The sequence below is a fragment of the Falco rusticolus genome, chromosome 2, assembly GCF_015220075.1.
Source record: "Falco rusticolus isolate bFalRus1 chromosome 2, bFalRus1.pri, whole genome shotgun sequence".
NCBI classification, from domain to species: domain Eukaryota; kingdom Metazoa; phylum Chordata; class Aves; order Falconiformes; family Falconidae; genus Falco; species Falco rusticolus.
The window spans coordinates 70,639,082-70,653,412 of NC_051188.1; the positions used below are offsets into that span (position 1 = coordinate 70,639,082).

Consider the following 14,331-nt stretch of genomic DNA (forward strand, 5'->3'; position numbering starts at 1 on the left):
AAGAAGGTTCTTGCTGAGAAGGGGCACAGTTGTGTCAGATATCTGCTTGGAATGACAGGGAGACAAGTGCTAAACAGCTTGAAAAGCAATAATGTTTTGAACTAGATCTTGAAAAGAATAGTGGGTCCTCGTTGGCTGAAATAGAAACAACGGTAAAAATCTGTGCAGTGTTTTTCTGTGTGGTAGAATAGATGAGCCAGTACGCGTAAAGAAAATGCAACAGGACTGAAATCAGGATTTGACTGATGTGATAAATCCAAAGAGGGACGCATCTGACCTCCTTGTGAGCAGTGTGAGGCTGTATTCTTAGATGTGCTTGGCTTTCCACATTTACCTGATGGCCACAGGGGAAATTTCAGGTTGCTGTGTGTAAATTGAGAAGCATAAAAGCACCAGCCTCCTGTATGACATTCAAGTCAATAAACTCTGCACTGTTTATATACAGAGACATGGGAGAGACTGAACTCTCCCTTTGGAGGGTCAGGGTAATGTCTTAAGAGTAGCTACGTTGCCTACAAGGTGTAGCAAAAATCATTGCCTCTGCTTTTCCCTTGCATGGGCTTTGTCTGGTCTTAGCAGCGTAACCTTGGCCTGGCAAATCTCTTTGCTAATATGTAGAGAGTGATGCAGATAGCCACTCTGTGATGCCACATGGGGTACAAAGTTCATGTGCTTTGTGCATTTGCCCAGTGGGAAAGGGGCAGAATCCGGCTGCAGTGAGTTTCAGCGCTGCTTGACCTGGCAGGTACACAGGTAAAGCTGCATACTCCCCTTCTGTGCTCCTTTGTACCTCCATTCATCCCCCTCCCAGTCGAGATTTCAAAAATCAATGATTGAGGGACTATTACTATGTTCTGCTGCCACGTAGAGGCTGAGGAAGGGACCAGCACTGAAAAAATGAAACTGCTCATCTTGCCTTGCAGGCAAATGAAGTTTAAAATAGATCTTATTCCATTATATTTGGATTTGCTTGCTTCCATGGTTTAAGTCAGATAATCAAAGAAGTACAAAATGGTATTTTCCATGAGCTGCTTTTGCATTTGCATTTGCTTGATGTTTCAAAGATACTATAAATTTTGCAGGTTTGTTGGTTTGTTGTTTTGGTTTTGTTTTTTTGTTTGGTTTTTTTTTTTTTTTGTATGGGCTTTTTTTTTTTTTCTCAGCAGGTTTTATGTCTTGAGTATGAAATCTAATGGGTTGCAGTGGCTTGTTAAATGGATGAGTTTGTCTGCTGGGAGGAAGGTGTTTAAAAACTGCTTCTTTTAAGCTTGCCTGACCATGTTAAATAACTGGGAAATGGAAATAAGGGTGGTTATGAGTTTCCGTGTACATGTGCAAGTGTGTTTGTGGTTTTGCTTAGACCTACCGTCTTGCTTCTCAATTCACCAGTGTCAGCAAAACGCTTCTGCCCCTTGCCGCAGGCTCTTCCCTCACCCTTCCCCATCCTATTCCTCTTTTTCAGGGCCACCCTCCTCCGGAACAGAAATGCCATTTAACGGAGGGCATGGCACGTCTGAAACGTTACCCAGCGTGAGGTGCTCTGCAGGGTCGTGATGGCAGTGACAAGAGCTGAAAACAACTGGCTGCAGCCAGTGCAAGCCGAGGGCAGGCAGCAGGGTGTGAAGGCCGGCTCCCTCGTGCATGCCTGTCTGGTGGCCGCCCTCTCGCCGTTGCTGTTTGACAGTTTTTGAACTGGAACCAGGGGGTCCCCAGGGCTCTGGCCGTTAAACCGCCAGCCAGGGTGGCTGTGGGGGATGCTTCACGGCAGGGGGGACAGGGAGAGACCTTTCCCTCTGGCGATAAGGCGTTTTTTTTAAGAGGAGGCCTTTCCTGGGACATGGGTGACTGAAGGTGTGCAAGAGCCAGTGGCCTGGAGCTGCTGGGAACCGTAACCCAGGGGTGGTGACTTTCAGCTGCTTTTTGGTTGGTAGCCCCCAGAAATGGCACAGCTGAGGTGTGAGCACAGGGAATTGAAGCCAAAGAGAGGTTGGTACTTTCTTGGTCATTTTTCACTGATGTGCTTTAAAGGACAGGCCGCAGGTTGAGAACCACATCTGGAAGATAATATGAGTTGTATGTGTATTTTGAGTTTGGGGGCTCAGTTTTGAAAGGCATAGCTTTTCCTTGCCACTCCTCCTTAGCTGGAGTGGAAAAAAGGCTGAGGTGGAGGTGAGCCTCCTGTGTGGAGAGAGAAAGTTGCTGCAGATGTCACTGCTTACAACCTGCTCTCCTAGTTGAATCCAGGAAAAACTGTTGCCAGATAAAAGGGTTTTTAAGCAGCTTGACCGCTACAATATGCAGTTGTTGATGCCTGCATTTGTCCTGTATAATGTCATCAAACATACTTGCTTTGAAAGTGCATGCAGTTTTACTTTGCTATGCTGCAGCATAAATAGGGAAAAAAATACCTTCTTGTGTAACACCAATTCAATATACATATTTTACTGGGGACAGTAACAATAATCCTGTAAATGTGATGAGTCCATAGCATCAGTTTAAGGGGAAATGAGGCAACACAATGATATCATCAGTATTGTTTTAAAGGTAGTTGAAATATGCATACTTCTTCCAATATTTCCAAACATAACATTAAAAGCACTCATAAAATTAAACCTGGATCCCAGTATTTAATAGTTTATGGAGGATATCGAGATTTAGCTGGAGACAGCTCCACCAGAACTGCATTCTTAACAGTCTTAAATTTAGAAATATGTGCATGTGTGGTGTGAATGCATTTGTTTTGTGTGACAACAGGTGTGTTTGTGTATTTATATGTATGTATATATATACACTCAATGACTGACTACTCATCAGAAAATCTCTAGCTCCTTACTTGCTGGAATTTTGCCAATGCTCAGATTTTGCATGTTTTGCGTTCTGTGGAGAGAGTGTTTATAAAAGAAATACTTCATTATGAAGTATTTGAACAAAATACTTTTCTTAAACTTAAAAGGTAATGATAGCAGACTAAGGTTTTTTCCTCCCTTTTGTGTTTTATGTTGTAAAATGATCTGCTTTACTAAAGCTTTTTGTGATTTAGGAAATGTTGATCTTTGTCCTAATGGCTGAAACAGATGTTTTTGAAATGCAGGAAGGTCCCAGGAGATGGCAGTGTACAATAACACATTTCAAAATATTTCTTGGAAACTGAAAGCATTTCACAAATAAAATTGAGTTGTTATTCTGTAAAACTTTTGTATTATTATTTCAAGGAAGTTTATCAAAGAACAAAATCATCAGGTTTTTTTTTTACTGATAGCCTACTTTAGTAGACAAGTTTGCATGTCTTATCTTTTATACAGTGAATGGCCACTGTATATTAACTGAACGACTAGATAATAAGAGATTTTTGCCTTGTTCAGCATCTTTATGTGAATTCAGTAATAGGATGTAATCTGCCATAGGCTGTAGTCTGAATTTGTCGTTAGGATAGATCATGATTCAATTTCTGTTATAATTTTGCTATAACACTACGCACAGTTTTTCTGTATTGTCCTATATTGTAATTTAAACTCTGAGATTAACCTAATTTAACCCATTTGAGTAGTGTTCATGCTGCTTAGGTATACATAGTGCCTCGATTTTAATAGCTACTCTACTAAATAAATAGGTACTTAATTTTTTTAAATCAGAACAAACATATCTATTGAGATTAAGAAACCTCTGTATCAACTCCAGCTTTGCATTCTTCCAGTTTTTTGAGAATATAATCTGATAGTAAAACTTTTTTTTTTTTTTTTTAATTTATGACTATTGAGAATTGTTAGGATGAAAATAAACTTAGCTTATCACATACGCCTCAGGAAAAGAAGATTTAATTTTAAATGAAAGTATTTATGTATTTAAGGGAGTTGAAAGAGTTGAAAATATCTTCTCTTTAAAATTTCAAAATTTGGTCTAGTATTTGGAGCCAGGTTTTGGAATGAAGTTCAGGGGACAGCATGAATTTCTTTGTGGTGTTCCCTTATTAGTATACAAGAGTGTTAAAAAGGATTTACTTCCACTGTGGGAACAATCTGTGGCCAGCTCTGAAGGTTACTTCCACCAGGTTAAGCACCTCTCGTGTCCTGGTGCCCTTTTTTGGGCACCTTGAGCCCTTTTTTGAAGTCTATCAAAGAACAGCACTTGTCACTGTAATGGGACCTCAAGAAAACAAGGTTATATGGCAACACCTGGATGAACCCAATGACTCTGTGGTAATTGAGGAGTGGCAAGAAGCAGAAGTTGTCTCAAAATATTAAGTTCTATTTTTGATTTCTTTTGCAGTAGCTGGTGTCCGTGAAGATGTCTTTTTGATCTGGAGGGAACTGGAGGAAGCCAGGAGTACAGCAAGACAAGTTCAAGAAATTTTATCAGAATCTGACCAGCTGACTTCTCAAGATGGTATCATTTATGTTTCTTTCAAGAGAGTTACCATTATATTAATGATCAATATTTTATTTGTGAATAGTTTTGATTACATGTCAATTTGGGTATGATTTTCTCAGAAATGTCTATACACAGGTAGCACCTATACTTGGCATCTAAAATTAGGATTACTTAAAACTTTCCATTACAAATCTCTGTTTACTGCTGTACTTTAACAGCTCGGGCTGAAATACACCATTTTTAGTTCACCAATGACTATGTTTAGAAATTGTCTAGATACTGAAATTAATTTTTTGTGGTCTTTCCCTCTCTGCCTGGGCCAGTAAATCTTTCAGTTTTGCTCTACACAGTGCTGGGGAAGTACATCATCTCTGTCCCATCACGGTCATCTTAGGATAGCCTCCAACCTGGTAGCTAATTCATTCCCCTAAAAAGGAAGAAGTGTGGGTCTGAATTTTCTTAGTCAAAGGTAGATGACTGAAACCAATTCTGGATAAGTGCTCTGACAACTCTTGTGTTAAGAAACATGGAAAAATATTTTGTTCATTAAACTAATAGTTCCCACCATTATGCTTGGCCCAGTATATAGTTCATTTGTTGTTCTGTGCATATTGATTGCGTCGAGTCCTATCGGAGATAGAGCGTAGCTGTTTTCTGGATCTCTGGGAGGCTTAAACAGAGGGTGGTGAGAAGCTTCTCAGTTCTGCTAGGCTGAAGATGCTCTGGGCATGCTCTGGAGCAGAATGATCACACTGACAAGACTTAAATACTGAAAACTTGGCAGTCTGTGGAATCTAGGCAGCTTTAGTGTGGATTGGGGTTGATTCTCAGGATCATGGCTGTGATTATCAGTGCCTATATTCTACATTAGTCCCTGGTTTTAAAAACCTACATAGTGTCTGGTGGTATTTTTTGCATAAGTTGATACAAGATTCAAGTTGAATTAGCACAAGTCATCAGTGATTTTGTATAGCTCCACTATTGCTTTTGCAGTGCAATTGCTTTTGCTTTGGCTAGGTGGAGGCTGGATCACCTGCTGAGGAACGCTTTGTACAGTCAGTTGGTCAGTCACTTAAACTCTCAGTGGTGTATTGAGATACGCGACTAGGGTGGTGATGGTGAAGATTTGAAGCTGGGAACTTTCTCTGCCTGCGCTGGGTTTGCACATCTGTAAACAACATAATTCTGCAGGACTTAAGCTTGAGGTTTTTCTTCTGTGAAGGCATAATACTGATCTTTATACTGATAATAGCATCTTCTGAATTAGCAGGACTTCTGATATGAAGTTAAACAGCTGTACAGTAATGCATATGAACAAAAAGACCACAGTAAAGCTGAAACAGCAGCCCTGTTTTCAGTGTTGATTTATGTGTTCCTAAATATGCAGCTTGAATGTTCTTTCTGTTTGCCTTCTTACAGAATCACTTCATAAATGAATTAAAATAAAGGAAATTACAGTGGGATTTATCAGTTCTTCAGCATTATTTGACTGTTGCCCATTGATCCAAATAACTGCAATCTTTCTGTTTGCCTGCATTTCATCCTGGTTTGCCTTCCTGATCTGTTTAAAATATTCTATTGCAAAACATAGTTCTGAAGACTGTAATGTTCTGCAGGAAAAGAAACAGAAAAAGAGACAATTTTTCTGCTGACCCTCCAGATAATGCACTAGTTACGTGAACTGAGACACTACTTTTTACATAAAGCATGTGAAACAAATAAAATAACAGTTGTCTTTTTAAAATTATGTGAGTGGATTTGTGAGACTTGCCACACTGACTGTTCTAAGGGCCACAAGCAATCAGAAAGCAGATGTTTCCATATGAACAGGCTCCAGCCGCACCTGCCCTGATGCTGGCTGATCTCTGTGTGTGTTAAGGCAGTAGATGACTCCATAGGTTTGTTTACAGGCTCGGGATCTCAATACTGTTGTCACTGTAGCTGCATCTAAACAGAGTAGACGTTTATACCACCTAGGTCCACCAAAATTAAAATGTGACAAAATAAATTCACCCTTCTATGAGAACCACTGCTGGGCCATTTGGTTTAAGTGTGGTTTATTGATCGAGTGATGAATGAGTGTAAAGGCCTGTATCCTATTACCAGTATCCAGAGATGTGCAGTGCCTCACCTTAAGATGGTCCTTAGAAAATTTCTAAGACCATATGACATAAAAGGGTAAGCATAAGAACAGTCATACCAGATCAGACAAAAAAAAAAAAAATCCTATCTCTTTCAGTATCAATTAAAAATGCTAGAAGGAGGGCGTAGAGCTAGAGAAAATGTTAAGCTGTTACACAAGTGATTTGTGGCTTGGGATACATGGCGCAATATTCAGCCTATAAAAAGGCAGTATTGCAGGGAAACACAGTAAAATCTCTTCCAAAGACATTGTAGTTTGCCTTTTACTTTAAATGTCCTCCTCTGAAAAAGACCAATGGCAATGTTAACCAATGTTTTTGACTGTATTTTCCATTATATCTTTTGTTGTTTCATTTTCTCAAATGATTCTCCTTGAAATTAGACATCTTATACAGGACTCCTTTCTGGAATTTTGTAATTCAACCAGTATGAAGGTTAAGTCAACCTTCATACTACTAAGAACATTCCTTTTATATGTTAATCCTGTAGCTATTTATCTTCGTCACTCTCTGTCTTCTGATGAGTTTGTTCCATTTACAAAGGAATTTATCACAAACAATTCTCTGATAAGAGAAACAACCACAATGAAAATAGAGAATATTAAAAATCAGTCAGAAATATCTGCTTACTGTAATGCTGTCGATGCAAGCAGAACAAGTTTGAAAATTTTGACTCCAGTATTGTAGTCTGTTTTTGAAAATAGCTCATCCAAACTGAACTGTGTTATACAGGAGATTTTGTTTGTTCTATTTTATTTATTAGCAACCCAAGCTGATAATCCATTAAAAAAGCATGCATCTGACAAGTATTTGACTTCTGAGAAGTGGTTGCAGAAGTATGGCTTGAAAGCTCAGAAGCTCACACTGTATGAGGCACTTGCTGATTGTACTTTTCGCCATGCAGATGGGATTGTTGACATAAAAACTAAACCAGAGGATGAATCTTCACAAACTGATGCTGTGAGTAGTGGTAATTTTCCCTCACATCCTGTGAGTTGTTTGGTTTTTCTTTCAAGATTTGAAAACTTGACTGATAGATGAATTTATGATAAAGTGTATGGTCTGTTTTGTATTTTTTGTTTAAATAATCTTATTAGTGGAATGGGACAAAGGTGGTCATAAATAAAATTGTTTCAAAGGCCTATTTGAAAAAAACTGTTTCAAGGACTCCTTCCTGATGCACATATAATCTCCCAAGGATGAATGAGGACTGGCTTAAGCATTTCTGTGGGGTAGGGCAAATATTGCTTGTCATCTTTATTTTTCCTTAGAAGTAGTGTTGGTCTCAGCAGCTCCAGTGTTTGCAAGTCCTTAAACAAATTTGGATTCATTTGTCTTCTATTTGTTTTTCTCAAGCTCTACCATTAGACTGTTTGGTAAGCTTCTGTTCTTGTTAGCTACAAGAATAAAACCAGTTTCTATTGACTTTTGCTAGGAGCAAACCACCCTATCCCATGTCTATTTCTGCACCTGTTCATGTGCAACAAGCATGTACCTTTGAAATTTGTTCACCAAATATTAAAGGCACTGCAAAATAATGTGTTTTAGAACATGAAAGTTGTTTTTCTTGGCTGTAGGAGACAAAGAGGAAGGTAATTAATGCAAAATACTGTGACAAGTTTGTACATACCTTCTGGAAAGACGGATCTGTAGTTCACATATATGTTAGTACAGAAAAGTATAAGCAGTACAAAGAGAAGATGAGGACGGCTCTGAGACAAGTGGAAGGACGGTTAGTGTTCTGTCACATAAAATCAGTTTGTATTATTTTACATTGGTGCTGGAATGTTTGACGTTTACTGTCATAATAAGCTGAAGTGTTTGGTAAACTGCTAGTAGCAGTACAAAGCCAGAAATCCATTTTAGATCAGAAACTTGTGTGTAGGATGTCTTAGTAGCCATGTAAGAAAACTGATGAACAGTTCTATCTTTTGTTCTCCTTCTGGAACACAAATGTGAACGTCAGTCTGCATGTTATTGAAATGCTGCTGAAAGTGCCAATAAGCATCAAGACATAAGGTGGCAGAGAACCTCTAGAACCATCAATAACACTTAGTAAACATTTATCCCTTGTGATACCGCTGACACCAAGTAGCACATCTTGATAACTGATGATGGTTATCTGCCCTTTTTGCAATTTTGTGTTGAAGACCAGTTTGAACCATCTAGATCAGAGTGAGGGCATGAGCTATTAAGTGATGCATATGATCAGAAGTTCAGAGCTCAAGCTAGCTCCCTAAGTTTACTTTACTGCAGCTGTACAGATATGCTATTTTGTAGGGTATCTACAAAAAATAGGTGATCTGAGGGTCTGCTTTATCGGTCCTAAAGATGCCCTAAAGTAAATGGGCTTTTATATCTACATTAGGAGAAGAAGAAAACTTTAAAAACAGATATTGTAGAAAAGAGAGAAAGAATAAATATTGCCCTCTGTTTTGTGTATTAGGACAATGAGATGTCTCACTGAAAAAAGCAGGATATGAACTTTCATTCGATTGCTGCTTCTCTGCCACAAGTATAACAGCCTGATTACATTTAGCAAGGTCAATCACAATTTTGTTACTCCTTTCAGTTTATCTTCATCTTGCTGTATTTAGGATAAAATTAACATATTGTGAAGGAAAATTTGAGGTAATGGTTTTGATAAGAATATATTTTTGAAATCCAGGCCAAGATTATGGGTTTGCTATTTTGAATGGTTCATCTTATTGTTGAAAAGTCTTGGTAGACCTCATGAAACACTTTGGGGGAAATAACTAATGGCAAAATAGCTATCAGCGGCAAATATAATAGGATCCTTTTTCCATGATACCATTTTTTAAACTTCTGTGGAGATGAGTAGTATTTTCCTCGGGGCCATTATATTCTGTCTGTTAAATGTCTCTGTTTCAGAGTAGACAAGTAGTTTATGACTCTCAAGGGAAATCAGATTTGGAACTGCTGCAGCCATTACTGAGTAAATGTTCTTGTACACAGCAGTATGCATGCACGTATTTAACTGGCAGGCATACTTCAGTCCTGTTTAAAATGTAAAACTAAGTCTGTATTTAAAACTCAAGGTCAGCAAAGCTTTGAAGCATCTGTGTTATATTAAGGCTTTTCAAAGTGCTCAAGTTCCTTGCAGGATAGGTTCTCCAGTGTTTTCCTGAAAAGGGAGGCATAATAGCATACGCTTAAATGATTTCCAGAGTTCAGTCTGGTGAACAGTTTCAGGGGCAGTAGTTATAGTTACTTCCACATGGGATTTCCCAGCTCAAACTACCTGATAACTGACTTTATAAAGGTGCTGTATTGCTTTGTCTGTTTTGTCTGCCTCCAGACTCCTATTAAAATTAGAAAAATAAAAATGCCTTGTGCTATTATGTAGTGACAGACGATTGTTTCAGCAAGGCCGATGTACTGCTTCTGGCAGCGAGTAGCAACAGGTGCTTAGGGAAAGAGAATAAGAAGTACAGCAGTGATAAAAAGATCCTTCCTCTTAGATTCTGATATGCAAAGCTCCAAAGATCTTACAGACTAGGTTTTGATATTTTTTTTCCTCCCCCAGGATTAAGTGGCTTCAACAAAGCAGCAGAGGGCTCTTTGGGAATGTGTTTGAAGATGATGTCTATATTCTTATTGATACATCCCAGTCTATGAAGAACAAGCTGCCACTGGTAAAGGAGAAAATATTTCAGCTCATACAGGTATGAGAAAGTGGTGATGCTGTAGACTAAGGAGCATTTTAGAGTAGGCTGATTTTTTCTGGATACTTGTTACCCCAATATTTAAAAAAAAAATATTTTTTTAATAGCAGCTTATTAAAATTTTTTATTTTTCTTGGTGTGCTGATTTTTCAGTTGAAATTTATATTTTTTCCTCATTTCTACTAAGATTTGAAAAAAAATCTGGAGAAAATGTTGAAAATTAAAAAGGCTTAAGTAGTTCTTTCCCTCAATCCACCTCTCTCTCTCAAAAAAAGGGGGGGGCCAAAAAAACCCCCACCCCAACCCAAAAAACTATGCAATGGAACACCTTTTAGCATTTTCATTTTTATTTTTAAAGCAGTGTCATCCAATTCCACTGGCATGTTGTGATTTGTAATATGTGTTCTAGATTCACTTTCATACTTTTACAATGGAGGGTGCAGAATGTTTTGAACTTGCTTGTATCTTACAGTGGAACTTTGCAAAGGGACTTGCAAAGTGCAGAAGTACCACAAAAGCATTAAGTACTGGGAGACACACCTAAGACAAGATTTGTCTCACCTGTTTTAGAAATCTACAATGATGTCACCTAAGCTTACATTAATATTTGAAAGAAAGAGGCACTGTTAAAACATGCTAAATCTTAACTTTTTTAGACCTGAGAGGAATAACTGACAAATAAAATTCCATCAGTCTGGCATTGATGGCAATCATTAGCAGGGTTAGAAAATCTAAGTCTAATAACAGAGAGGGTTTTGAGCTAAGTGCATAAGTGATAGGCCATAGTATGATGTGGTCCTCTAGGCAGATCAACACAAGAAAATCATTAGATACCGTGCAGGAAGGTTTCACAGGCAGCTGCACAAAAAAGGTGATGTAAGGGAGGCTCTAAAGGTTTGTACTAGCTTGCACAGATCTTGCTCTCCTTATGACTTCTGTCCAAAAGCAACTTCAGCAAATTCTTAGTTCTCTCTTGTGCTAGTTCCCCTTGCCAGTGCTCTACATTTGATTGTTGTTCTCCTCCTCTAAATGATGTCTTTGTTTCTGGTTGCAGTTTTCTTTCATAAGCAGTCATAATCTCTTTCTTACACCATCTCTCTTTCTTGCACTCCTAGACATCTGCTGTTCAAGTAGTTTGAGAAATACAAATAAATGGAGATTTACATTGGGAAGTTCAAGTAATCTTAATAATTGCAGGCAATAATTGTCTCTGTCTCTGTATGTCTCTCTGTACGCCATAAATGAATATTACCATAATTTATTGTAACCATATAATCAACTATATATTAATTAAAACAACTTCTACTAGTCAGTATTTCAGGATACAAGTATTGTTTCTTTTAACATTGAGTAAAATTCAAATGCTGTCTCTTGCAGGAACAATTGAGACACAAAAAGAGATTTAACTTTGTGAAATTTAGTGCCCAAGCAGTGGCGTGGCAAGAGAAGCTTGCTGAAGTTAATGAGGAAAGTTTGCAAGATGCTTGGCTTTGGATAAAAGGGCTTGAGGTAACATGGCAGATAATTATCATAAAGTGTGTTTGTACAAAGGTATATTTGTGTCTTCTCTTCCTATATGGCTGGGGTATTTGTGGATTGACTAAGTATTTGACTTGAGTAAGCTGAAAATATACATGATGTATAGAGTTTAGTAGATCTAAGTACAAAACATTATGTCAGTTATAATAATCCTTTAACTGTGGACCTGTTTATAAGATGATATTAATTCAACTTGCAGCCTGCTATGTTTAGTAGCCACAATGCAAACATTGGCCCATTTGATTTCTGTAGGAACCATGACAGCGCTCACACCGTGTGACTAAATTTGTCACTCTTGCACAGGGCTGCCACTGGCTCAGAGGTGGTACAAGAAGCTGGTGCCAGTGAGCTGGAGGAACATTTCTAATCCCTTGTCGTGCATAGATAGACAGCTGACTTTAGCCTTCATAGGAACATGGAAGCAACCATGCTCAGACCAAACATCTGTTTGTCTACCTAACGTTCTTTCTCTGACAGTGGCCAAAATCTGAGGTTTTTTCCCTGAAACAGAGTAGAAATGTCAGCCACAATCAGCCACCAGATTGTAACTGTCAGCAGCTTTAGGACCCATTCATGTGTCAATTGTGGACAGCAGTGTTATGAGCACAGAACAGAAAAAGGATTATGCAACAGTATAGACATATCCCATGTTGTTTTCTAAAACAAAAACCATGTTTACATAATGAGACTCCTCAGCATTATGACAGCTTTTCCTTAGACTTATGAAATTCCTGGGGTGAGGGAACCGGGGAAGCTACATGATAACTGTGAGACTACAAAGCAAGGTAAATAACTTAGTATTCTCAGAAAATACTAGCACACACACGGAAAAAAGAAAGTATTAGTATGGCCTCACTGGGTAGTTGGTGAATACTTTTAACTGAGGTTAGTAACCTTAATTTTACTGCCTGCCTTGAGACTTGAAAAGTGGGCTCTGTGTAAGCTATATATATGATACAGCATCATGCGAGTTTGATAATTCTTTGAACTACTGTAATTTGATACCATGTTGTATATGCATTTGGGAATGGCCTTTTTCATCATTATTCATGAAGTAGTGAACTGTTGATTATAAATTTCCTTCTGAGTTCAGATCTAGATATCTGAAATGGTACAGGGAGTGGTACAATAACAATACTTTTTTGCAGGGATGTCATCTGTTGCTGATCTTCTAGTCTGTTTAAAGCAGTGCAGGTGTAAGTCTGAGATCAGAAAGCTGGCTTTACAGTGAATTTGAAATGAACCGAAGATTGCTCTAGAATATTAATCAGAGTAGATCCTTTGATCTCACTTTATACTCTTTGGTCCCAGGATATTGAATAAGGCAGCAGAGCTATAAACAGTAACTAACTGTTCCTTAAAAATCCTTTAGAGGTAATAACATTTAAAATTTCAGGGATGATTATGCCATGTAGTTGAAACATGTTAACTTTGTTTAAACAGTGAAAAAAACTGTTCATTTGTAACAGTAGCAACTGAAAAATCTAAAATTAACAGCTCTTACCGTAGAGGGTATATAGTTATTTCCTTCACATCATCAGTGTCTGCCGTATGTTCCCATGATAAAGTAGAAGTTGTTTTGTTTCAAATCAGATCAAAACCATATACCATTATTGAAAAGAGCCAGGATTGCCAATTTACATATAATAATGAGTGATGTGTGTCTAAACTTTTATAATGCTTACTAAAACATTAGGAATATTAGACATATTTAATACAAAGAAGATGGCTCAGGCTAGTTGTTTCTTATGAGTATGCACTGGTAAGAACTGTTTGTGAATTAAAAGATAGGATTATAAAGTATCTGGGCTCTCGTTGTCAGCCCCATACAATCTTGTGCAGCCATACAGAGTCACTCTGAGAGTGTACTTTCTATTCTGTTTCACCTTATTTACTTTGCCCTTTCTATGTGTGGAGGGAAGGACTGGAAAAAGTTTTAACACAACTAATAGGACTGAAGAAATAATGCTATATCTTAACCTATTTTTGCATGTATGGGTCAATGTTAGTGATTTATATTTATCCTCTCTAATGCCTTATGTATGTGGATCCTGAGTCTCTTCTCACTTACACTACTACAATCCTCACTACCCTCCAGAGCAGTGCTCGGGTGTTTTCCATAAAACAGTCTCATTTTCAGTCTCAGTTTCAGGGGTTTTGCTTTGGCCCCATTAAAAGACTAAGACTAAGACTTGAGGAATTACTTTTCTGATAAAACCTTACTTTCCCTTAAATTTGGAAGGTTTTGTACACCAAATGTTTGAAAGGTAGATGTGAACTGTATTTTTTAGCCATGAAATGCATTTCAGTGAGTTTAGAGTTGCATTTAGTTTAAGAAGAAAAAAACCAGATCATGATCACGAAGTATGTGAATGAAACAGGAAAAGTGATAGTATTACTCAAACATGAATTTTTAAGGGCCGCAATATTGCTTTACTGTGTATGTTTTGTTGTTGTAGCTAAATTTTGTGCTAAAAAAAAAAAAAAAAAAAAAGACATTTACTTTGATGTGCCAAGGTGGTAGATGGGAGATAGTCTGGAAAAAATATTGTTCAGAAAACCATGAAGTCCTTTACCTATTTTTGAGAAATAAACTT

At 37.9% G+C, this 14,331-nt stretch overlaps 1 protein-coding gene across 5 annotated transcripts in view; it reads left to right on the plus strand.

The window, feature by feature from the left end:
* The window catches only part of VWA3B (von Willebrand factor A domain containing 3B), a 74,004-nt gene that overhangs the window by 20,712 nt on the left and 38,961 nt on the right, over positions 1–14,331 (plus strand). For 4 of the 5 annotated variants that reach the window (XM_037376076.1, XM_037376079.1, XM_037376077.1 and 1 more), the window contains 5 exons: positions 4,267–4,383; positions 7,273–7,469; positions 8,087–8,241; positions 10,057–10,195; positions 11,573–11,704. In XM_037376076.1, coding sequence (XP_037231973.1) covers positions 4,267–4,383; positions 7,273–7,469; positions 8,087–8,241; positions 10,057–10,195; positions 11,573–11,704 — 740 coding nt within the window. The remainder of the gene's footprint in view (positions 1–4,266; positions 4,384–7,272; positions 7,470–8,086; positions 8,242–10,056; positions 10,196–11,572; positions 11,705–14,331) is intronic. The other variant, XM_037376078.1, reaches the window with a different exon arrangement.